The sequence below is a fragment of the Vombatus ursinus genome, unplaced genomic scaffold (assembly GCF_900497805.2).
Source record: "Vombatus ursinus unplaced genomic scaffold, bare-nosed wombat genome assembly UNPS02014158.1, whole genome shotgun sequence".
Classification (NCBI taxonomy): Eukaryota; Metazoa; Chordata; class Mammalia; order Diprotodontia; family Vombatidae; genus Vombatus; species Vombatus ursinus.
Window position 1 is genome coordinate 11,029 of NW_020953936.1, and position 25,961 is coordinate 36,989.

General features: G+C 45.0%; 2 protein-coding genes across 6 annotated transcripts; one reads left to right on the forward strand and one right to left on the reverse strand.

The window, feature by feature from the left end:
* The first annotated feature begins 7,571 nt into the window (after positions 1-7,571).
* Positions 7,572-18,203, forward strand: CUNH16orf58 (chromosome unknown C16orf58 homolog). 5 transcript variants are annotated; one of them, XM_027859025.1, is made up of 15 exons: positions 7,579-7,874; positions 8,354-8,431; positions 8,592-8,665; positions 8,832-8,965; positions 10,161-10,206; positions 10,935-10,967; positions 11,078-11,183; positions 13,188-13,289; positions 14,171-14,241; positions 14,337-14,521; positions 14,782-14,839; positions 15,070-15,140; positions 17,256-17,399; positions 17,516-17,593; positions 17,819-18,203. In XM_027859025.1, the coding sequence occupies exons 1-15, from the start codon at positions 7,728-7,730 to the stop codon at positions 17,911-17,913; spliced, it is 1,422 nt and encodes a 473-aa protein (XP_027714826.1). In that variant the 5' UTR covers positions 7,579-7,727; the 3' UTR covers positions 17,914-18,203. The 5 variants fall into 5 exon arrangements, with proteins under 5 accessions (XP_027714831.1, XP_027714826.1, XP_027714827.1 ...); XM_027859026.1 differs by lacking the exon at positions 8,592-8,665 and having other exon boundaries at positions 7,580-7,874; positions 8,851-8,965; XM_027859029.1 differs by lacking the exon at positions 8,592-8,665 and having other exon boundaries at positions 7,788-7,874.
* Positions 18,204-18,302: 99 nt separating this feature from the next.
* SLC5A2 (solute carrier family 5 member 2) lies at positions 18,303-25,257 on the reverse strand. Its single transcript, XM_027859031.1, has 14 exons — positions 25,189-25,257; positions 24,084-24,155; positions 23,856-23,960; positions 22,866-23,030; positions 22,550-22,655; positions 21,095-21,175; positions 20,668-20,897; positions 20,445-20,580; positions 20,187-20,294; positions 19,788-19,938; positions 19,486-19,654; positions 19,121-19,336; positions 18,790-18,922; positions 18,303-18,653 (listed from the first exon to the last, which is right to left on the reverse strand). Exons 2-14 carry the CDS (start codon positions 24,150-24,152, stop codon positions 18,433-18,435), a joined length of 1,890 nt encoding a protein of 629 aa, XP_027714832.1. The 5' UTR covers positions 24,153-24,155; positions 25,189-25,257; the 3' UTR covers positions 18,303-18,432.
* Positions 25,258-25,961: the final 704 nt, after the last annotated feature.

Genomic DNA, 25,961 nt, shown 5'->3' on the forward strand with positions numbered 1-25,961 from the left:
TGGCACCCTGTATTCAACCCCTGAACCACAATGATAAGTGAAGAAAGAGGGAGGAGAGAAAGGGAGGATCTTTCCTGAGCCAGGAGATATAGAGGATTGTACAGAAACAGCTTAATGGGGAGGACAAGGCCACTGAATAAAACTAAGATAGCCCCCTACCATCTTCCTCAAATTCAGCTATCATTTTCCCTATAATCTTTGCTTTCTCCCTTTCAATGATGACTTCTCTCTAAGAATTGGAGCACCTGTACTTTCCCAAAGCTCAAGGGCTTATTTCCCAGACCCTTATGTAATCTCTCCGAAGGCCTGGTTCCCAGCTTTCCTTCTAGCCTCTTGCTAACTTCTGGATTCTAGAGAATCTGCCCTGTTTTCCAGGAATCCTTTTCTAGTCTGTCCATGTTAAGAAAGCTGTCAAAAAAGAAGGAAATGCCTTGAGCTACAAATAGGATCTCACAGGATTCTGAATTCAGAGATATAAGGGACCTCTGTGGTCATCTAGTCCAACAATCCTCTCATTTTACAGCTGAGGAAGCTGAGGTGAAGAAAAGTTCAGTGATTTGGTCAGACAGGTTGTAAGAATTTGAACTCAGGTCCTTAGACTCAAAATTTAGAACTTTTTCTGCTGTACAATATTGACAAAGTGAAGAGATAGGATAGGAACAAAGGGAGAGAGAGACACAGAGAGATCAAGTTTTATTCACTTCTACCGTCTTTGATCACTGTTAGAACCGGCAACATCTTGGTATTCTACCCAGGTATTAATATTTCTCTCCCTAGAGCCAAGAGCATTTTATTTAATATTCATCACCAATACCAAGACTAATGATTCAAGGGAGGAAAGATCAGCAGTCAGACATAATGCTGACACATTCATCATGGGAAGGAAAAAGCAGTAACTGCATGTGATTAGTATTCTGCTCACTTAAATACTGGCTTTCTATGGTATCTTCCTGCAAAGAGCTCTCAATGGTTACCATAAGCCTACTATGGTTGGGATCTTCATGTGCATATTATTCTTGCTCATCAGTAAATTGTGTTATGTTGAGATGGCAAACACTCAGATTTTGGTGCAGAAATAGTGTTATCCACTATTATGACAACAAATAGATGTTGAGGGTCTTTTGTGTGGAAGATGATGGGCTAGACCCAGGGAAACAAAGAAGCATTAAGTCTCTGGCCTCAAGGGTCCTCTGCTCTCTAAGGTTCTTTCTTACTCTAAAATCCTATAGTATTAGTCTACTTGGAGAAGCAGAGTCACAAGATCGTGGATTTAGAGTTGGAAGCAGATTTAGGGGACGTCTAATCCAATCTTCCCATTATACAGATGAGGAAACTGAGGCCTAGACAAGTGGAAAAAATTTCCCCAAGATCACCTGGGTAGTAAACAACAGAGGAAGGATTTAAATTCAGGTCCTCCAACTCCAAAACCAGTGCTCTTTTGTGTGCATTTAAAAAAAAAGCGTTGCTACCTTGTTTTGTTATTTAAATGATAAGCAACATAGAAATGGGATCACTGAGGGGCTAAGGGGTGGTTTCAATGAGGTTTCACTAAGAAATCTTGAGTTGGTTCTTTGGAGGAAGGTAAGGTTTAAAGAAATGGAGAGGAAGGGGGAGAGTATTACAAGCTGGGTAAGCAAAGACCTCAAAGTGCTGCAAGACAGATGCTGTATTTTGAAGTCAGAGGACTTGGGTTGTTCAATTCCTGACTCTGCAACTTGCTATCTGGGTAATCTTGAGCTGGTCACTTCACTTCTCTAGGGTTTATTTTCCTTATCCATAAAATAAAGGTATTAGACTAGATGATTGCTAATGTCTCTTCTAGCTCTAAATATCTGAATAATCTAAGAATCTCTATAACATGTTCTGGTGGACAGAGAGCAGAGCAATAGACAGTGAGATGAAGCAAGAAATTTGTGTGGGGAACAGCTTGAAGGAATTGGAGATATTTCTCATTCCTTCTTCCCCTATGCCTTCCAGTTCCTAACTCTGCTCTTCATTCTTTCCTTCATCCTTCACTCCTTTCCCAAGCCATCACCCTTGCACTGGATACGTCCTCCCCCCTTCTTCATCTCACAAGCTTGGTGAACCAGTTCAAATATACAATCATTCTCTATTATTGCATCTTTTGTCCCTTTATCCTATCAATTACACCTTACTAAATCCTAACCCTGTATTATTCCCACTGTTTCCTTTATTCACCTGCTGTTGAACAGATCTAGAGGAAATGCTGAAACCACGCTGACTGATGCCACTGTAAATTTCTGCTGTCTAATCACACCTGGGCCCTCACTTTTGCAGGGCAATTCTTCTCTTCCCTAATCATTTTGTTACTGTACGGTCCACAACTCCCTTGATATTCCTTCTTACTGCTCCTCAAGTTTTCCATGGCACCATTTTCCCCATCTCAGTGGAAGATTTCAATTCATACTTTATAGAAAACATTTGAGGCCGTTTTCCAAGAACTCCCTCATCTCTCCTCATTTCACATCACCCAGACGTCTTTCATCACATTCTTCTTCATTCTTGTTTCCAGTGGAGAGGCAGCCCTTTTCTTTGCCAAAGCCAACTCTTCTACATGGACTCTTGATTCTATCCCTTTCCATCTTCTCAAGCAGATTGTACCCACTGAGATATGCTCCCTATCTTTAATCTTCTATTTCTCCCATATCTACTTGCTTCTTTTCATGCTTATAAACATGATCGTGTTTCCCTATCCTTTAAAGAAAAAAAACCAACCCTTATGTGATCCAACTGAAGAGATTTACCTTTGCCCCTTTTCGACAATTCCCAGAAAAAACCTTGAAACTTTTAGATTCCTTGTAGACTCTATACTTGGTGACCTCATTAGCTCCCATAAATTCAATTATCATCTCTATGAAAATGATTCCCAGATCTATATATTCAACCCTAGTCTCTTTACTGAGCTCCAATCCTGCATCACTAACTGCCTTTTTAGCATTTCATCCTGGATAATTATTTAAAAATCCACATATACAAAACAATATTCATTATCCTTCCTCAAACCCTACCTTATTCCAAAATCCCTTATTACTGTACTGAACACCACCATCCTTCCAGTCAAATTACTGACCTCAGTGTCATCGTCAACTCCTCACTCTCTCTTGCCTCATGCATCCTATCTATTGTCAAATCTTGTAACTTCTACACCAACATCTCTCACATATGTCTTCTTTTCTCCATTCACACAGCTACCACCCAAGTTCAGGTGTTCACCTGAATACCTTCTAATACCTTCTAATTGGTCTCCCTGCCTCAAGTCTCTCCATGCTTCAATCTATCCTCTACTTAGCTACCAAAGTGATTTTCCTAAAGCATAGGTCTGGTCATGTCACACACACATGCCTACCACTTAATAAACTAGTGCAGGGGTGGAGAACCTGTAGCCTCTAGGTCACATGTGGCCCTCTAGGTCCTCTACACTGAAGTTTAGATTCAGTCAAAGGGCTGTACACAAGTTCCCTACCCCTGCTCCAGTGGTTCCGTAATACCTCTAGGATCAAATCTAAAATCCTCTGTCACTTGAAGTTCTTTACAACCTGGTTCCTCCCTACCTTCCCAATCTTTTTACACTTAACTATCTTCTACCATATTCCCCAAAACTTGACTGAGTAGGCTAGAGCTAGAATTTTCTTAGAGTTGATTTCTACCTCTTGTCCTTTATGTGAACCACCAACTGATCTAGGGCCTTTGTCAACATGTTCTCATCGGGCCAGTCAACATTATGTCATCATTATAGTGTTGTCAACCAATGCCCTCAGGAAAGGAAGCCTCTTTCAGGTCTTTGCTCACCATAATGCGGCAGCATGAGGGAGATTTCAGGTAGGCCTGTGTGGGGATGGATGATGAAGGTATACCGGATGCCTTCCCAGGTGAAAACAGACTGTTCCTGACTAGTCTCAGCCACAGGAATAGAGAAACTAGCATTAATGAGGTCAATAACCCCACCTCCCTCACTCTAGGCCTAGGCTGCCCAGGTTTCCTGACCTACAACATTGATGAGGTCAGCATCAGCTGTAGTGATGATTATGATGATTTTGTGTAGCTCTGTGCAGTCCACCATAAGCTGCCAGGTGCCATCAGTCTTCCTCAGGAGAGAGGGTTGCTGTAAGGGGTATTTGTATAATGAAGTGTTCCAGCTTCCTTCATCTCCATCACTAAAGAAATATCTTTCATTCTTCCTGAGGATTTGATACTGGTTGGTGTTAACTAAATGGGAGTTAAGGTAACTCTAAGAGTTTCAATGCTACCTACAGTAGCATATAGAGAGGTTGATGAAAGAGCCTATACAAATATTTATTCCCAAGAGCCTATGATACCCTTTCCTTCCATGGGTTTGTTCTCTATAGCCTCCCCCAATGATCCAAATGGAACTTTGTAGGAAACTTTAGGCTTGGGAGTGGCTGAAAGGCTCTTAGTGTTCCGGTGCTGAATTTTCTCATATAATCTTACAAGTACCATGATGGGCAGGCCCCATATTTTAGGAACCACACCCAAAGATCCCTCCAAGAGATAGTGTCCTTGCCGTCTGCCCATCTAGTAGGCTATTGGGCTCTGTGACTCCTCCCTATTCCCATTAATAGCAGCATTTGTAGAAACATAGCTGTGCTAATACCTTGCTCAAATTTCACCAATTGATCAGCTTGTACCTGTGCCATTGTATGATTAGAGACTCATAGCTAAAGTCTAAATACATTCTGCTGAGCCTCCACCCAGAAGTCAGAATCTAATTTCCCCAGAAGAGGGCTAGTCATAGGGCGTGCCAGGCCAAGGGGATGGGGGTCAAGAAAACAACATGAATAAATCCAATCTATCAAACCCATTTCCTTTAGGAACTTCATCCTTTCCCTTGCAGATTCCCATCTGAAGCTGGCTGTGCTGAAGATTAATATTTATGGGACCAGGTGCAAATAACTCTCCATTTCAGTCACTTAAAAAGGAACAAGGGACAGTCCGCATCTGGATGCTCTAATACATTTATCTAACTCCATAAAAGTCCCCTAAGCCAATGGTACTCAGCTTGGTTCTATTAGACCACACCCTCAGAAGCCATCCCTCCAATGACCCATCAGGTCTCTGAACTTCTGAAACAGCTTTGTTGCCTTTTAGGGAAAACCAATTCCTAACATTTTGAAGTGGGGGAACCCTGGTGCTATCACAGGGACTTTCCTTAAAACTGGGCCCACTTTAGCTAAACAAGGGATAGCGGAAATTACAAAAGATAAAATAGATGAATTTTATTACATAAATTTTGAAAAATTCTGCACAAACAAAATCCATACCTATAGAATAAGAAGCGAAGCAATGGAATGGGGGGAAATCTTTGTATCAAATTTCTCAGATAAGGGTTTAGTATCAAGATACACACACACACACACGTGTGTATATATATGTATATATTTCCATATATGTAAGTAGATATGAAAAGTTCTCAAAAGAATGGCAACATATTAACAATCATATGAAAGAATGCTCTAAAACACTAACAATAAGAAAAAAGCAAATCAAAATAACCCTGAGTTTTTGAAATCCAGAAAATTGGCAAAGTTGAGAAAAGATGGGAATGGTCCATGGTGGAGAGGTCATGGGAAGATATACATTAGGCCTGCACAACATCACAGGCCACTTATGGCCAGAGTGCTGCCCGCCAAAGGATTTCAGGCAGCCCACGAAAAATGTAGAAGATATAAACAGGCCTGCTGCTTGTAGCTGCCAAAGGATCACCCAGAAAAAATGTAGATTATGTAAAACAGGCTTGCACAACATCCTGTCCACCTGCCACTTTGGCAGACTGAAAGCAGCCTGCAGGCTGTATGTTGTGTAGGCCTGATATACACACTAGTACATTGTTGATGGAGCTGTGATTTAGTACGACCATTTTAGAAAACAATTTGGAATTATGCAAATAAAGTGATTAAAATGTCCTCTAGATGTTATGTCCTTCTGGACTCAGGGTAGCTTCTATCTTCGGCAACCCTTAGGCTCAGAGAGTCCACGCCAGAACCATACTGGCAGGGCCAGGCAGGGTTAGACTTTTTCCTTTGACCCAGAGATTTCACTTCTAGGTATATACAATGAGGTCATTGATAAAAACAAAGTCCTATATACACCAAAATATTTATAGTAGCACTTTTGGGGGTAGCAAAGAGCTAGAAACAATGTAGCTGCCCATCAATTTGGGAAATGGCTTAACAAATGGTGGCACATGAATATTACTATGCTGTAAGAAATGATGAATGTGATGAATACAGAGAAACATTCAAAGACATATATAAACTGATGCAGGGTGAAGTAAGTAGAGCCAAGAAAATAATATACATAGTAACTATAATAAGGTAAATGGAAAGAACCACAAAATAATCACAGGTAAATGTTACAAAATTATAAAGAACAAGCATGATCTTAAAGAAGAAATGTGAGAGGTCAACTCTCACTTTGTTGTAGAAGTGGGAAGCACATAGCTGTGGAACATTACATATATATATATATACATAGATACATATATATATATATATATATTCAGACTTTTTCCAATGTATTAATCAGTTTTGCTGATTGCCTTTTCTTCCTCATTTTTGTCTTTAAAAATATTCTTTGCTACATGGGGTTGGGGGGAGCAGGAGGGAGAGGGGAAATTTTAAGTAATGGGAACAAAAGCTATCAAAATTTTTTTAAAACTAGGTCTAAAAGAAAAATAAAGTGGTAAAGTACTGAAGCTGGAGAGTGGTAGGAAACTCAGGGGAATGGAAACAACACTGAAAAACTTAAGTGAAGGAATTTTCTGAATCCAGCAAGGCACTCTCCCTTATACCACAAGGCCTCCTTTAAATGAAAGTTGAGGGTATGAGAATGGAGGTCAAAAGACACTAAAGCTCTGGCCCATTCTCATATTCCTGGAACAGGCCACTGAGAAACCAAGGTCTGGACAAGAGGCTACAGCATCCTTTATTAAGTGCTTTAAAGTTTGCACAAATAGCTCACAAACACCATCTCGTTTGAGCTTCAGAACAACAATGTGAATTGGGTCCTATTATCTCCATTTTAGAGACAGGGAAATTGAAGCTGGAGGAGGCTAAACGATTCGCCCATAGTGATACAGCTAAGTGTTTGTTAGAAGTAGAATTTCAACACGGGTCCTTGTGACTCTGAGTCTAGGCAGGCAAGTGGCCTCTCAGGCATTAATCACAGCTCTATCTGATATAAACGTATTAAGGTTTGCAAAGCGCTTTGCAGGCATCACGTGAATCCTCCTAAGAGCCTGGGGAGTCAGTGCTGCTATCATCCGCATTTTACAGAAGGGAGGAAACTGCGGCCACCCTAGAGTTGAGGGTCACAGAGCTTAGTAAGTGTCCGAGGTCTGATTAGAACACCAGTTTTCCTTGTTAGAGGTGCTCTACCCACTGTGCCATCTGACTGCTCCCACCCTTTAACTCTATACGCCCCTACGCCTGGTCCCTAGGAGCCCGCGGGGGAGGGGGGAGGCTGTGTTGTAGGAGGGAATTTCGTGCTTCGCCTTTATGTACGTTATGTCCTTCCGGAGTCGCCGTAGCTTCTAGCCGTGGCAACCCTCGGGCTCGCAGGGTCCATGCCGGAATCACGCCGGCGGGCCGGGCGGATGTACGGGGTTAGAGGTCATCGGTCCCGACCGCTCCTGTTTGTTTTTGCAGCTGTTCCTAGTGGAAACTTAGAGCAGGCGCCTGCGGACCGAGATGGCGGCTAGCAAGCGGCCCGTGGCCCTACAGTGCTGGGAGCGCTTCGGCTCCGGGAGCCCTCGCAGCTGCACCATAGCCCCCGACGGGAGCCTGAGCTGGGAGGCGGGGGGCGGGCCCGGGCAAGGCCTGCGAGCCGCTTTCACGGTGACGGATGGTGGGGAGACCCCCGGGAAGAGGAGAGTGTCCCGAGACCCTCCCCTCTCCCCGCCCGGGGAGGGAGTAGAAGAAGGTCCCCTCCGGGGAGGGAGTGTGTGTGGAGACCCCCCTCCAGGGAGGAGGGGGTGTAGAGATGAAAGTATTTAATGAATTAGACTTTTAGAGAGCAGAGAGACCCCTCCTCCCATGAGGGGCGGGGGAGGGGCAGGGATAGTGGGTGGTAGATATAACTGCAGGTAGATATAGATAGTGGTTGGTAGGATAGAGACAATCCCTGCCAAGGAAGAGAGGCAGAGCTACCCCCCAACTCCTGTAAGGGAAGAAAGACACTTGGGATGAGGAAGCACGAGGTCTTCCAAATCCACGCATAAAGATCATCCGAGGGGTCCATTGTGGGGCGGGAAGTGCAGTCCCGGCATCCAGGGCACCCTAGAACTCCCTTCGCTTCTCTCCCCGCTCCCTCCCAGGCCGTGTTCCTACCTCATGGCTTCCCTGACAGCGTCAGCCCTGACTACCTGCCTTACCAGCTGTGGGACACAGTGCAGGTTATTGTCCAGCCCCCCCAAGGGGGAGGGGGGGCGGCTGGGAGGCCCCACCATCAGAGGAACCTGGAGGTCAGCTAGGTCAGGGGTCTCTTTTTACAGAGGAGGAACTCGAGGCCCAGACTGGCCCGCTTGAATCCAGGCCTCTTTTTCTTTTTCACAGTGTTCTTTCCATTCTTTACTTTGGGGTGTTATGACAGGACTGGCAGGTTGGTGTAGTGGAGCAAGCCCTGGGCTGTAAGTCAGAAGACCTGTTGTAGTTTTAGGTTTGCCTGGGTTCCTCCTGGTCTCTATCTGGGCCCCTGTTAAAGGGAGGGGGTTTGACTGAATGATCCCTAAGGTCCATTTAAACCATGTTATGACAAATTCCAAGCTGGGGAAACTATGACATTTCTCTTACCAGATATCCTTTCACCATCCAGGCTTTTGCCTCCAGCCTCACGGGCTCCTTGGCTACCCAAGCTGTCCTTCAGGGGGTAGGGGTGGGGGATGCGGCTGCTTCTGTCTCAGCTGCCACCATCACTTGGCTCTTAAAAGGTGAGCTATGATCTCTATGCCAGCCCCAAATAGCCTGTATCTTTTCAGCCCCTTTGTTCCCAATTCAATGCTTCCTTTTCCCTCCTTCCCACCCCAAATACCTACCATGCTTCCCTCTTTTGTTTGTTTTTGTTTTTGCTAGGCAGTGGGGTTAAGTGACTTGCCCAAGGTCAGAGCTGGTAAATGTCTAGTGTCTGAGGCCAGATTTGAACTCAAGTCTTCCTGACCCCAGGGCTAGTGCTGTATCCCCTGCATCACCTAGCTGCCTCCATGCTTACCTCTTCCTCCAGTCCCTTTCCCCACCTGGCATTCTGGATTCTTGTCACTAAAGAAAGGAATTCATTCTGCGATAAGTTTCCTACCTCTAATCCATTCTGCACTGGTCTGTCAGGCTAGTCTTTAAAATGCACAGTTCTGACCCTATCATGCCCACTCTTATTCAGAAACCTTCAGTATCACCTCATTGCCCTCAAGGCATGAGTTCTTAACCTATTTTTGTGTTAGGGACCCCTTTGTAAGTCTGGTGAAACTATGGACCCCTTTTCAAAGTAATGTTTTTAAATGCATAAATTCACAGACCCAGGTTGAGAACCCCTGATTTAGGATGGTCTATGGTTTAAGATTTCCACACCCCCACCAATCTGACTTTGCCATTCTGACTAATCCTGTTCATTGCACCTACCTTCCAGCATTCATTCCCACTTCTTCCTTATACATTTTACTCCACCTGGAATTTAATTCAATATGTATTGATTACCTACAATGTCCAAAGCATTGCATTCATTGCTAAAGGAGGGGCAAGGATAAATTAGACAGAGCCCATAAGGAGTTTGCTTACCTTCTACTACTGTTTCCACCTGTCAAAAATCCTTAGATAACCACCAGCCAGAAGTCATCCTTCATTCTTCCATATTCCCATAGCATTGTTTGTACTACTCCTGAGGCATTTATCGCTTTATACCTTTTATAATAGTTATTTGTAAGTTGCTTATTTCACTTGTTAGACTGTTTTATGAGAGCAGTGATTGTGTTTTAAATATTTTTGTACCGTCTCCCTTCCTCCTCTGCATCCCCTCCTCCCAGCAATTTACACATAGTAGATGAGAAACTTACTTGTTGACTGAATGAATGAATGAATGAACAAACATTGAATTCAGAGATCTTTTGACCTCACTTGCCCTCTCTTCTACTGTAGATGGAACTGGCATGCTGGGACGAATTAGTTTTGCCTGGTTGATGGGGTAAGTGAGTTCATCTTTCTTCCAGATCAGGTCTGATTAAATCAAGAGCTTTCATGGGGGTAGTCACTATTCTTTTAGCCATCAGTAAAGTGGCAGGGCTGGCCCTCACCCAAATTGTGAAGTTTGATTTTAGTAGCTTCCCATTTCCCCCAACCTCTTTTTCAGGTAATGAATCAGTATTTCTTGATATCAATTGCAATATCAATATCTCTTTTTCTAATTTTCTTTTCCCTTTCTCTAAACCACTGAACCCACTCGGTTTCTTAAGAATGTTAGAGAACCTTAGAAGAGGAAACTGAGCTCAAAGGGGCACTACCCAAAAGCCACATGTAGTTAATGATAGAACTAGGACTAGATGACCAGTCCATGGCTCTCTGCACCACCCTTTGTTGCCTTGTGTTTCATTTCTCTTGTCAGGGGAGAAAAGATATGATAATATCAAATACATTAAGGTGTTAGGGGCCAAATGTGTTCCTTCTCCCAGTGCTGCTTGAATTTCAAAAGAAAGAACTTAGAGAAGGCAGTGCTTAAATCAGAGTAGATCTCTAATGTTGGGGGTTTAGGCATCAACGATGAGTCAGATGAGAGATATTTTTGGGGAGAGAGGGTTTTCCTAGGGCCCTTCAAATCACACTATATGCTCTGCCTATATGTGAAGCTGGCTGCCACACTAGCCATAGTAAATGCTTTCTTCTTGGTTCCAATGCATGCTAACCTCTCTCCTACAGGAGCAGACTGGATTGTGAGGCCAAAAAATGGAGGTAATGAGGATGCAGTGGGGAAGCACAGAGCTGGTGGGGGTTGGAGGGCACAGGATGAATCTTTTGTTATGGAAATTCAGGACCCCCTAACCTCTAACCTCTGACCCCAGGCTCTTTGCTGATGTTCTCAATGATGCAGCCATGTTTCTAGAGATTGTGGCTCCAGCATTCCCATCCTGCTTTACTCTCATTGTTTGTGTCAGCAGCTTGGCCAAGGTACTCATCTTGAGAAGAAATGGGGGGCCAATCATTTCACAATCGTTTACTCGTAGCTTATTGTGGCCATAGTCCTATGTTTCTTAGAAGATTGAGAGATGCGTAAGACATGTGCTCTTGAGGAGTCCAGCAGGAGCAATGAAACACAGGGGCTTGCAAGTTTAAATAAAAATGACAGTGTGCAGTAAATTTCATATGAGTGGTGTAACCTGATGCCTCATGGTGGTATCGAGATGACTCAGAATTTTCCATGTCAGTGCTAGAAAAGGAGACAGTTTTGGCAGGGTCTGCCACACTGGCTTCATACAGGGGCCTAATGATTAGGTGTTACCCAAGAACTAGCATTGGTACATGCAGAAAGGCTCCCCAACAAGAGGTTGACCAACAAGTAGCGACTTTGGGCTTGGTTTATGAAACCACAGACTGAGGTGTGGTGGAGTTACGGTCTGCCTCAGTGGAGGGAGTGCCTGTACCTCTGAATCTTGAAGTATTAAGAGAAACATGGTTCATAAGGATTATCAGAGTTCAGCACTGAGGCAGCATGGTGTGTTTGAATAGTCATGAACTGGGAGTCAGAAAACTTGGGTTCTAGTCCCATTTCTGCCACTGACTAGTTATATGATTGAGCAAATCATATCAGTACAATTTCATTAATTAAAATGAGGTGGTTGAACTAGATGATCTCTAATTAGACTCCAAAATTCTAGGATTCCATCAATGATTTATGACCTAAGAGAGCTGGAGTGGTCAGGGAAGACTTCAGAAGTAGGAGGTGAGATTTGAACTGGGCTTTAAAAGATAGAGGGCAGTATTTAGTGAGGTAGGGAAGGTGGAGAAGAGCATTTTAGGGATCATGAAATCTGGAAAACATAAAAGTAGACAGAGAATAGGCAAGAAAGCATAGCTGGTGTTAATTTTGTGGGGTGGGGGAGGAGAAAATAGAAAGATTAAAGATCTGTGGGGCTTGTTCCCCACGCTTCGGGCTTCTGCTTTGAGGAAAGGAGTCCTTGACTGTGGGGGTTCTGAGAAGGGAGAGATTAGGTCAAGAGCTGCTAGATCCAGAGGGGAAAAGGACCCACTGTGTCTGATGGAGGAGGAAGATGACTATTTCGTTCCTTCATTGAAGAGAAAATGCCTCAGGTTCCTGAAGTTGGGGCTCTTGAAATTCAATAGGAGGGCACTGGTCACTGGGGACAGTGTATATTTAATAAATATTTATTTATTAGTCTGCTAGTAAGTGCAGGGACAGTGTTGGCATAGTGGAGAATATTGGACTTACAGTCAAGAAGATGTAGGTTCAAGTCCCATTTAATAGGTGTTTGATCCAGAACAAGTCACTTAACTTCTGAATTTGAATCTCATCTATAAAATGAAAGAGTTGGCCTTGGTAATTTCTAAGCTTCTATCTCAGTCTGTAATCCTGTAAGATACTAGGTTAAATGCTGGGGATACAAATAAAAAATAAAATATTCCAGGCCTTCAAAGAGCTAACGTTCTTTTTCTCTCTGGAATCACAGCGATAGGTTTGGTTTTTGTACTAAACTGCAGGTACAATGCTGGGTTCTTTCAGGATCTTAGACCCATTTTCTCTCACTAATTTAGGGAAAGATTCAAGATTTCCTCCAGTTCGTTGAAAATGAGGGCTATTTGATCTAAGGGGCATCTAGGTGGTATAGTGGATAGAGTGCCAGGCCTAGAGTCAGGAAGACTCTTTCCTGAGTTCAAACCTGGCCTCACACACTTATAAGCTTTGTGACCCTGGGCAGATCACTTCACCCTGTTGACTTGTATTTCCTCATCTGTAAAATGAGCTGGAGAAGGAAATGGCAAATCAGTCCAGTATCTTTGCCAAGAAAACCCCAAATGGGATCATGAAGAATCAGACACGACTGAAAAAAGCAACTGAACAGAATTTGATCTAACTGTAATAATTAGTCTTCACAATGTGACGTTGTTATATTGGGCACTGAGCTTTTTCTTTCTTCTGTCATATTTCACTCTTAGTGCATTGTGGGAGTAGCAGGAGGAGCCACACGGGCAGCCCTGACCATGCACCAGGCCAGGAGAGACAACATGGCTGATGTTTCAGCTAAAGATGGAAGCCAGGTGAGAGACCTGAGAAGAGTTGTGGGGTCAAGTCGAAGGGTAGGACTGAAGTTGAGCTGGAATAGCAAGGGCTGAGTTGGGGATCTTTGGGAAGGTAATCTAACCCTCCTTTTGGGAGGAGCAGAATTTAAGGAGATACCACAGTGTCTGTGAGTAGGTCTGATAAGCTAATCCAGACATAGCCAAATGTGATGGTTTCTTTCACTGACCGAGAGGATCCACCTAGCAGATTAACAGCTTGTCCTCCTCAACCTTTTCCCATGTGAGAATAGCTGGAGGGTAGAGGAGAGGGTGAGAACATGTCAGGACTAAACCTGGAAATTTGGGGCTGAGAGTCCCTTCTCCCTAGTGTTAGTGAAAGGTTAGTGTGTTAGTGGAGTTTGAGGATAAACTGAGAATCCATCCAGGTTGCAAAGGTGCTCCAGACAATACTCATGTAGCAGCCTGAGGACAGGCAAGCTTCATTTGACACCCAGACAATTAAACTCCTGTAAACACTTCTTTGTTGCACTTTTTTTTGGGTTCAAGTTGTCTTAATTTATGATTTTATGAAAAATTTATCGTCTCCCTTCTTAGTTTGGAATTGATCTAATTGAGGAATTGATTGAAGCATAGTCTCATAAATTTAGAACTGGAAGGAATCTCCAAGAGGCACATTTAAATGGGTGATAGAGCTGGGAAGGCAACTTATGGCTAGATTTTTAAAGATTCTTGAATTGCAGGTTAAGAAACTTGGGCTATATTCTGTAGGAAATAGAGAACTATTGAGGAATGACATGGTAAAATCTCTGCTTTAGAAAGATTAATCTGGCAGTGGCTCCATGATGTCAGAACTGCTGGCCTGACATTTTTCCTTTCTGCCAACTTGTGTCCCAATGCAGGAGACTCTAGTGAACTTGGCGGGGCTGCTGGTCAGTCTTTTACTTCTTCCTCTGCTATCTGAACGGCCAAGGTGAGATTTTAGGGGAAGTCATGAAGGAGAGGATTGTGAGTTCCTTGTTTTATTTACCTTGCCTTCTAACTCTGATCTCATTCTCTTTTCCCTAGTCTCAGTCTTGCTGCCTTCTTCCTTTTCACTATCCTCCATCTTTATGCCAACTTGCGAGCAGTTCGGGCAGTCATCATGGAAACGTTCAATGAAGCTCGACTTTACCTTGTCCTAAAACACTTCATTCAGTGGGGAAAGGTCTTAACACCCCCTTTAGCCAATCGTATGGAACCACTGTGGACAGGTGACATTGCCCCTCTTCTTCAGCCTCCCACATACTATAAACCAGGGGTGGGGAACCTGTGGCCCTCTGGGTCCTCAAGTGTGGTCCTTTGACTGAATCCAAACTTCGAAAAACAAATCCCATTTTTCAAAGTTTGGGTGCAGTCAAAGGGCTGCACTTGAGGACCTGGAGGGCCACATGTAGCCCTGAGGCCACAAGTTCCCCACTCTTAGTTCCTAAACCTAGTTCCTGCTGAACCTCCTGACCCTGGCTTCCCACAGGCTGCCACCCTACCCTGTCTCTGTCCCTGGGCGTACCCCTGCACAGCCTGGTCTCAAGGTGAGTGACATCCTTCTCTCTCTCTCTTCTTGCCTTCTCCTCCCATGCATTCCCTAGACAACTGTTAACCCCATATGAAGACCTTGCACTTCGTTACCACTAATGGCCCTTGCCTCAATCCCTCTCCTTTGGGTTTCCTGCCCAGCCATATCTCTCACCCACAACCACTCTACCACTGCCACCTTCTCCTCTCCCATATACCCCCACATTTTGTTTCTTTCTTTCCTTAGTGCCTCTGAACTGCAGCAGGTGAGTGAGGGGCACCAACAACCCTACCTCCTTCGCTGGGACCGTTGCCGAGGTGAGAGGGGTAGAAAGCAAGATAGGCTAGGGGAGGAAGAGGAAAGGTAATGGAATGAAGCTTGATGAATAACTCCCTTCATTTTCTTTTCCTTTTAGATAGTTTTTATAAGAACGTGAAAATCCCTCTTAACTCCCTTTAATAATAGCTTAGTCAGACAAAAGGAATGTTGACTACATGATATAGGTAGGTAGATCTGGTTGAACAGTTGACCCCAGAATATTAAGATCAGTGTCAACCAGGATGATCCAGTGCTATAGGACTTTCTAATCTAATTAACATTTTTATCCTCAGCTTGGATGAAGTATATGGCAGGGCAGATACTACAAAGGAAGCTAGGTGGTGCAGTGGATCGAGTGCTAGGCTTGGAGTCAGGAAGACTCATCTTCCTGAGCTGAAATCTGGCCTCTGACACTTACTAGTTGTGTGACCCTGGGCAAGTCACTTAACACCCTGTCTGCCTCAGTTTCCTCATCTGTAAAATGAGCTGGAGAAGGAAATGACAAATCACTCTACTATCTTTGACAAGAAAAGTCCAAATGGGGTCGTGAAGAGTCAGACACAACTGAAAATGACTAAACAACAATAACCATCACATTAGGCAGTTTTGCAAAGCTCAGGAAGATAGCTTTATTGAATGACAACCAGAATTCAAAAGATTTCAATTTTTGTTGAAAAATGGGCTAAAACAATTCTCAAATTACTTTGTGATATCAATGTGGATGTTCCCTCCAACATGTAGATAGTAGCTTCTCTATGCCTGTCTGTCCTGAGCTGTTCTTGGCCATGTTCTTCCATATAAGATTGTTACATTGGGCCCTAACCAATGTGCTAAGAACCTTCTTTACTTTCTCCCTACTTCAGGAGGATGCCAGTAAAGTAAATAGGAGGTTCATTAAGTGATCAGCCTATCTCTTTTTTTCCAATCATAAATTTCCCTGATGACATACTTTGTTCCCATTCTTCTCCAGAGTTCCTAATTTGCTATGTGTGATAGCCTGCTCCTTCTCACACTGTGTCTCTGTTGCCCTCTGAGTGATATTATTTCAAAAACTGTTAGTGTTCTGTGACCCAGAGCCATAGGACTAACTGAAACAGAAGAAAGGAAATGAGAATAGATGTAAAGGCCTACACTGCACGAGGACAAGGTTAGGGGGACCTTACTTGACAGCAGTTTGTGTGAAAAAGATCTGAAGGTTTTAGTTGACCACAGGTTTGACATGAATGTGTCAGCAATCATTGTGAGCTCATGATACATGAACTTACTGACTCTGAAAGTCCTTTCCAGACATGAGAGTCTGTGGAGCTATACATTCTTCTGTAGCTTATACCTACACACACACATACACACAGACTGTATACGTATATACATACATACTCACACACATACGCTTCTTGGCTTTTATTACCTCTTGGGGTTACAAATTCTGTGAATTTACTCCCTTCTGTAAATTATATGTTCTCTTTTTATAGACTTCAGAACTCCCAGTAGACTTTTCTCCATTATAATCAAGGATTTGGGAAAGAAATCTGCCTTTTCTTTTATGAGTTAATTGGCTTTTGTCACATCCCCTCTCAGTCTTCATCTTTCCAGATGGAAAAAGCCTAGTTCTTCTGTTCTAGCCTCATAGCAGTCACTCACTTCTCTTTCTTTCCCCCCAAGATTTCTGTAATTGTTCTTCCAAGGATCTTTTTCAATTGCTGCAATCAAAAAACATTTATTAAGCACCTGTATAAGAAGGTTGTATGCTAGGTGCACTGATGTAAAACATTTCCCTGTCCTCGAGGAGCTTACAGATGTGTTTGGGGAGATAGGATATGTACACAGAAAAACAAACCTAATGATACCAGGACATGTAAGCTAAAGGCCAAATAGTGGGATAGACAATAAATGTTCCTGGAGTTCAAAGAAGAGAGAATAGAAGGTGAGCTAAGTCAGTCAGGAAAGGCTTCACGTAGGACACCGGATTTAATTAAAGCCTTGAGGGATGAGTAGGGAAGAAGAGAAGGCATTCCAGGAGCAAAGACATAGAGGTAGGGGAATGCATAAGGTGTGTCCTAGAGATGAGACCAGCGTGCCAGGCTAGTATTAACTTGTTAAATTAATCTCTCTAGGCCAGATACAGGTGACTTTGGGTCAGGAAGTAAGTGCTGGAGTCATTCTGAGGGCAGCAACACATGGACTTTTGCTGGCAACACTGTTGGAGGATGTACCTCTCACAGAAGAGCTGGAGACCCTGAGGGGCCAGATCAGGGCAGGTGAGAGCTGAGGGTTTTCTATGAGGGGGGATGAAGGTGGGGCAGTGAAGTGAACAGCAGGAAGAGAGAAGGGCTGGTTCTTAGTGCTGACTCTAGTTATTGTTTTGGTCCCACAGCCCCTGAAGGAGACAACTGGACCATTGTCAAAGAAACTTACCAGATCCTTGATAGGCTCTACCCCAAGTTCTTGAAAGGTAATAAAATCCATACTCCATCCTTTAACCATCCTGCATTGAACTGGGATTTGAGAGTGCTGTATTCTGATCTGAGCTCTTCCACTTACTTATCATGTGACCATGACAAATCACTTCTTTTTTCTGAATTTGCTTTCTTGGCTTTAAAATGGGGAGGGGTTGGAGAGAGGGTACAGATCAGATTAAAGGCCCTTCAGTGGATTATGAGGGACTCTTCCCCACCAGAGCTGCAAGCTGTAGGCTGGGAGACAGAGCACCATCTATTGGAGGTGGACGAGTGGCGAGCTGCATGGTCCCTGGGCGAGAAGAAGACTTTGTGAGTGCTGCCGTCATCACGTGAACCTAGGCAAGGCCAGATGGGGACCAGAAATGCTCTGGAATTGGATCGAAGGAATAAGGATTCCGGAGAAAATGAGCTGTTCTCAGTGGGTAAAGCCTCTCCTTTGTCAACACCTCCATTTTCTTTGAGTGGGAGAGCCTTTTCTGTGATACTATTTTAAAAATGACATTGGACTCTCCAGATCTGTGATAAGTTTTATTTTTGTTCAATCCCAAAGCCAACCACATTTTAAACTGACACGATAATATAAATGATGTATGCATTCATTAAGTACAGTGGTGGTGTGTAGTTGATGAGCGATCAAGCTGATACCCATAAAAATGAGCCCGAGTCTTCATGTTAGGGTTCCTTAGGTCCTCACAAATGGCTAGTCCTAGACTCCAGCTGTACCAATGCTGAAGTTGCCCGGCATCCCTGCTCCTTATTCCCCACCCCCAACCCCCAGCAACAGAGAGACCCAGCGTGGCACTGGATTGCCAGTGTTCTGCCCCCAAAGGTCTCAGGCATAAAAACCCCAGAGGAAGACTGCCACTGCCATCATGAACAGTGCATTGAGGTTGACAAAGCGAGCCCAGTGTGGGTCCTCAGTAATGTCTTCCAGTTGCTGGGCCCTTGTTTCCTCAGCTGTGGGAGGTGAGGAGCTGCTTGGATCGCTTCCAGTCATCCCACAGAACCAGAGCAGGCAACGATGGAATAGGCCTGGGGTTGCAGGTGGGGGTTCTAAAGGAAAAGAAGACTCAGTGCTCAGCAGATGGAGCCCCCTGAGCCTCCCACCCTTCCAAAGAAAGAAAAACCAGTCCCTCTCCCTAATGCTTGTAGACAGGGCTGGTTCCAGTCCCCATTCCCAGTGGCGTACCATCCATCTCTACTGCATGTTCCAGCTGACCATTCTGCACTGGGAATTCAGGGGGCCCTGTGTACTGCTCATCCACGTCCAGGTCCTCCCGTTCTTCCTCACTGTGACGGAGGCTGAACACAAGGCGGTGGAGCTAAGAGAAGAAGGAGCCTGTAAATTCATTTGTTCATTGGATTTACTTATTCAGTTGGCACTCACCAAGTTCAGGTCAACATGGGGAATACTGATACTCATTAGACTCAGTTCCCTCCTGTAAGGCATTTGGTCCATGAGGGAAGAGGGGGTGCAGCCTCTAGCAAGAAGGGAACCATCCAGACTCTAGTCCACTTACATGTTTTTGGGGGATGGGTGTTGTGCAGAAGGATATGGTGAGGATTAAGATACAGGAACAGATGAAAAGCACAATGGCAAAATAGAGGTAGTGGACACCACAGAAGAGACCAGGGCAGGAGGAGGGCCGGACACAGCTGCCGGTGCCAAAGGAGAACTCTGGGATGAGGCGGGCCAACCCCATCAGGAGGCCTCCAATTAACCCCCAAAAGGCACCCTGGGGAAAAGAGGGGTGATCACTCTTAAATGTGACCCCCCCAAACCCAAGAACCCTCCCCGCAAGTTACTGTACTCTCAAGTTCCTTTTCTTAGGCCTAGATGTCCTGCCCCCTAAGTTCCCTTTCAGTCTAGGTTTTTGGGGCTTACTGGTTCGTTGACCCTGGGCACAAAGAGGGCAAGAATGAAGACTGCTGAAACTGGTGGGGCCAGGTAGCTGGAGACAGCTTGGATGTAGTCGAAGAGCTGACCACCTTGTGCAGCCTGGACCACCGGGAGCCAGGCAATTGAGACTGCAACAGTAAATAGCACCCAGAGCCTAGGAAGGAGAACAGAGAGGTCAGGACTGTGGACCAGTTTCTCCACCCCCAGCTGAGACTCAGGTGTTGATTTCCCGGATAAGTGTACCCCAGAATCCTTGTCTCTAGGAGGGGCTAAGGGCTGATCCTTACCGGCCCACCAGCAGCAACTCTTTGTCTCCGGCTCGGGGTCGGAGCCTGGTGTAGATATCCATGGTGAAGAGTGTGCTGCTGCTATTGAAGATGGAGGCCAGGGAGCTCATGAGAGCAGCCAGCATGACAGCCAGCATTAGTCCACGAAGACCTAGGCAGAAAGGAGGTGGTAGGGCTGGATGGGATCTCATGGAAAGAGCCCTCACCGAGAGGAGGCCTTGGTTGTGGTTCTGGCCTTACCACTAACTCATTGTTTACGTCTAGGTAAACAGCTTTCCCTTTCTGGGCTTCAGTTGCCTCTTCTGTAAACGGGGGCTGGGCCTGATCTCCAAGGACCCCTATAGCTCTCCTATTCCATGACTGACAGATGTCTCCTCCATTTCCCACTCCCCAGCTCACCGTTGGGCATGAGTTTCACCACCAGTAGGGGGTAGGCAATGTTGGAACAGCCAACCTCTGTACCACAGACCTGCTTGCACACTTCTGGAGCCACACATGCCACCTTATCTAGGAGAGGACCAAACAAAGCTGGAGAAAACCAGGTCCTGGAAGACATGGAAGTTGAGCATCTATATGCCTGGGTTTGAGACAGGAAGCAAAGTCCAAGGATCAGGACACCTGGATCCTAAGGTCAGAGTGAAGCTGAGGGGCTGTTACCTGGGAAGAGAATTCGGCTAATCATTCCTGGCATGACCATTAGGAACATGGGCAGCAGCTTCAGGTAGCCACACAGGATACAGCCAGCCTTAATGTGGGTCAAGTTCTTTCCTGCCAGGCATCTCTGTACAATAACCTGAAATATGAAGGAGATCCCTTGGCTCAGATCCAGTTCTCAGACCCCAGGATTCCCATACACCCCTCCATACCTTCTGCTCCATACCTGGTCGCTGCACCAGTACCAGCCAGAGACAATGGTGAGCCCCACTAGCAGGGCTGGCCAAGGCAGATCACTAGTCACTGGGTCCCGAAGAAGGTGAAAGGAGTCAGCACGGGGCTGGTAGCAGGAGGGAGAGATGTTGCCCACTATGGGGTCCTCAGAAAAGGTTTGTGTCGTCTTGGCTTCCAAGTACTTGTTAAAGAGGCCTGTATACCCGCCCACCTCATTGAAAGCTGGCATAGGGACAGAGGATAGTCACAAGTCCTGGCACACAGATTTGCCTCTTCCCAGAGATCTAGATTCTTCCTAGATTGAGGGGCCCAAGCTTCCTTTTCCCCTTAAAAGTTCCATCCCTTTCTGAGAGATTGAGGTATCCTGTCATCTAGCCTTTAGTACCCCTCCCTGAACTCGGAGTTCTGCTTTGCCATACCGTAGCCCATAAGAATGAATGCTCCCCCAAGAATGACGGAAGTCTGGATGGTATCTGTGTACATCAGTGCAGCTAGGCCCCCTGGAAGGAGAATGGGGTCAGAAGATAGGCCTTCCATTTCCCTCCCCCTAAAAATCACAAAAATAATAATGGTTGTATAATTTCTAAGGCACTTGTACATCTATAATTTCATTTGATCCTCAGTTTCACCCTGTGAGTTGGGTGGTAGGGCGGGGTCTATTATTTCTCCTTGCTAGATGAGAAAATGGTTGTTGCTCCAGTTTGGGGTGCTACATTTTGAAAAGGACTTTGACAACTAGAGCATGACCAGGTAAATGTGAATAAGAATGGTAAGGGAACTAAAAATCTTCCCATTGTTTGACAGAACTGGGGATGTTTAGTTCCCCATTCCTGGTTTAGTCGATAGAAAGTAAGCTGGAGAAACATGATTAAGTCTGGATGGCCAGCATATGAAGAGCTATTTTATTTGACTTCTAGGGTTCAGTACTAGGAGCAAGGAGGGGAAAGTGTAGAGAAGATTTTTGCTAAATTAAGGAAGAACCTAATGATCAAAGCTGTCCCAAAAGGGGAAGGGGCTGTCTCAAGAGTGTTCCTGGCAGTTGAAAGTCTTTGACATAAGTAAGGGTGGATGACTACTTCAGGGTATTTGCTGAGGAAGTAATTCCCATTCAGGTAGAGGTTGGATTCAGTTAAAGTTCTTAACCTTTTTCTTCATCATGGACCCCTTTGGCAGTCTGGCCAAACCTCTGGATCCTTTCACATAATAAGTGTTTTTAAATGCATAAAATAACAGAATTGCAAAGAAAACCAATTATAAAAAAGGGAATGACCCCAGATTAAGAGCCCTTGGACCAGATGATCTTTGAAGTATTTTCCCATTTGAGATTCTGAGGCTGGGGGAGGTACTTTGCCCAAGGCCATGCAGTGAGGCCGGGGCTGGCACAAAGGACTTTTGCCTTTTTGTGTTTTGTTTTTTCCATTAAACCATATGGCCTCCCTTTTGTCCTATTATCTGTGGCATGCCATTTTATACTAAATCATAACCCTTTTTGCCCCAGTGAGTTGTCATGTTGGCTCTGGAGTTTGAATCCTGAATGCTACTTAACCTGCTCTTGTATAACTTTATTTCCCCTCTCCAGGCCTCATTTTCCTCAACTGAGAACACTTCCAACCCTATAATCCATGAACTTTGGTGCCATTCCCCACAGCACCACAAGCCAACGGGCTTGGAACGTTTGCTTTCTTATATGGAATCCACCAGAAAGGGAGGGGCTCTAAGCCTGCCCTGCCATCAGAGCCAGCCAATGAGGAAAAAACCACCTAGCCTGGCCACATGTGGGTCAAATCCTAAATTAAAAAGGTGAAGTGACTCTCCCTTGGTCCCACCTGTCTCTCTGAGGCCCCATTCCTATTGGCAGGCCCTGCCTTACCTACCTGTCACTGTGTAGATCATGGTGATGCCCAGGAGGGCAATAACAGAAGCATAGATGTTCCAGCCCAGAGCCTGCTGAATGAACACAGCCCCAGAAAACAGGTCTACCTGGAGAGGGGAGGGGAGGGGAGGGTAGAAGAGAAAGTCAGGTCAATAGGAGAAACATGAGGATTTAGGCATCTTATCCTCCAGGGTCTAGGCTTCCTCTCTCCCATTCTGTTCCCCACAGGACACATGTCATATCCCTCATTCATTTCTCAATATCCCAGCCCACTGCCCTCCCATCCCACTCCCCACTTCTCTATGGTTGACTCCTACAGAGATTTTGGTGAAGATGTAGAGGAAGAGCGAGAGCACTGAAAGGTAGAGGCGGATTCGATGACCCCCAAAGCGCTTCCTCAGATACTGGGGCATAGTGATGACTCCAGCCGTCAGGTACACGGGTGCAAACAGCCAGCCCAGGAGCAGCACCACAAAGAGGGCCTGGGGATTGCAGGTACAGGGTTGTAAGTAGGGACCACCAGCTGGAGTGGGAAGGGCAGTGTCAGGGAAACGGGTCTGAGGAATGTAGAGCTGTCAGATTTGCTGCCTGAGCCAAATTGAAATGTAATTGGAAAATGTTTAAAAGAATAAATACAAATATAACACAATATAGATAATGTTAATTTGTGGTTTCTAAGTCAATATGCTGCCTGCGGGGAATATGTTTCTATTTGAGTTTTGACACCCCTGCTGTAGTGAGCTGGAGGGAGGTCCAGGCCTCTGGAAGGAAAAGATTAAGATCCAGGGTGTGATGAGAATTGGGTTCAGCTCAGGAATTGTTCATCTAATAGACTATTGTACCCCAGGAAGTGGAAAGTCTTCCAAAGCAGAGCCTGATGTGGACAATGTGAAGATTAGAGGGGGAGTCCCCCCTTCTGTTGAGGAGGAAGTGGGGTCAGGAGGAGGCTGTATATCAATTCTATGCCTTTTCAAGTCCCATATAGGTTATCTTGTCTATCCACCTTCCTCTTGAAAGAATACCCTTCACAGTCAGAAGATTTCTGGTTGGTATTTGGAGAGCCTTAAGGAAGGAGAAGCCAGAGGCACCTTCCCCACCTTGAGTCATTTCCTCCTATGTCCCCTAGATTCCAGATTAGGAAGTTCTATCTCAGATCTAACATTTAGGCTATTTGCAATAGGAGCTTTTAACTCCATCTCTGGGAATCAGTCCTTCACAGAGATACAGAAGGAAGTTCCCACAGGGCAGTAGTACTGATAATCCCTAGAAGAAGGAGGTACTGGAGAATAAAAGGGAGTGAAACTCACATTCCACTCAAATCCTGCCACAGCTAGTCCACTTGCTGCACCTGTCCCAGCCAGGCCCACAAAATGTCCACTGCCAATGTTGCTGGCAAAGAGAGAGGCCCCAACCTGCAAGAATTGGGATAGGAGGAGAATAACCTCCAGGAGAATAACCCCCAGTTCCCCTCATTCACCTTCACATTCTTCCCAAACCCTTTCCCATGATACTCCTTTTTCAGAGCCCCTCCTTACCGGCCACCATATCATGCTCCTCCCAGCCAAGAAATATCCTCCAATGGTCCCCCGGTTTGTCCTGCACATGGACTAGGAGAGAAGGTGGGGGAGGGCTGCAGCTAACTGCAGCCGAGTAGGACACGAAGACCAGTCAAGGGGACTGCGTTAAAGGGGGTGGGGAGTGAGGACATGGATGGGGGCAGGGGTTGGGCTAATGGGATCATCTGTTTGTACCTCATTAGTGGCCTCATCACATTCCTCAGCCTTGTCTCAGTCTGAATATTAACTCCTATTCCAGCCTTCAGCCCTAGTCACATGATCTTAGAAGCATAAGATGTTGGTGCTGAAAGGAACCTTACAGATCCAGACTCATTTTATAGAAGAGGAAAATGAGACCTATGAAGGTTTAATGACTAGACCAGGGTCAGATAGGAAGTGGCAAAGCCAGGATTTGAACTTAGGCCCTCTGGTTCCAAATCCAGGGGTTTTCTGACTGTTTGTTTTTCACTCTTATCATTTTCCCTGCCCACCTCCTACCCAGATCCCTTCAATGTTGGAAGACACACTTCCAGCTCCCAATCTGTGTCTTTCTCCTTCAGAGACACAGGCTTCTTTAAATGCACTTGACTGGAGATCAAAAGGTCAGAATTGAAATCCTGGCTCTACCATCAATTTGTTCTGTAACCTTGGGCAGGTCACATCTTTCTGGCCTTCAGTTTCCTCTTCTAAAGGTTGGACTAGATGACTCTTCAGAGCCCTTCCAGCACTGACATTCTAGTTTTCTAAGACAACAGGTGTCCTATCCCTTACCCCCTCCCATCAGCTATTCTGTCGTCCCCCACCCACCCTGAGCTCAAGACATAATCCTTTGGCCTCTCACCCACAGACCGACCCCGATGACCAAAAGGAAGTAGCCAGCGATGACAATGAGGTCTGCTGTGTTGTCAATGAAGTTCCTCGAGTCTGCTGCGCTCTGCTCCATGATGCCTCAGCTCTGCCTCTAGTCCTATCTGGACACTGGCCTCCCCCTAACTCCAGGAGAGGTGACTCCACCCTCCGAAGGTTTAATGGTTACCTTGGGGGGCACTGAGCCGAGAAGTCCCCACTTGGCACTCTCAGATACCTGGTACCCCTACCCTCATCTTGGTTAAGAGGGCCGATGCTCAGTAGTAAAGAGGGTCCAGGATACAGTGGGACAGGATTCATGTTGATGAATGATTCTGGAGAGGAGATAAATAGATAAGCATAAACTGGATCTACAAAGGAGATTGAGTCATACAAAAAACTGGAAGCTAAGTAGGTAAACATGGATGGGAAAATAGCTAAACAAGTTGTGGTATGTGAATGTAATGGAATACTAATATACCTTAAGAAACAACAAATATAAGGAATTTAGAGAAGCATGGGTAGGCAAACTTCTGTAAAGTAAGCAGAACCAGGAAAACAATATACAAAAATGACTATAATGATGTAAATGAAAAGAACGATATATAATTATGGTGACTAATCTCAGTCCCTGAAAAAAGATGAGGAAATTCATCTCCCTTCTTTCATTTGGGAGGTGGGGAGTAAATGTGGGTGAACATATTATATGTGTTCCCTTATGAGTTAATTTCAGTTGTTTCGTCATGTCCAACTCTGTAACTCCTAGCTGGGTTTTTCTTGGCAAAGATAGTGGAGTGGTTTGCCATTTCCTTCTCCAGCTTGTTTTACAGTTGAGGAAACTGAGGCAAACAGGGTTAAGTGACTTGCCCCAGGATCAAATAGTGTCTGAGGCCAGATTTGAACTCAGCAAGATGAATCTTCCTGACTCCAGGCCCAGCACTCTGTGTACTGTGGCGCCCCCTAGCTGCTTTGGGTTGATGCATCAGTTGGTTTTGTTTAACTGATGTCACT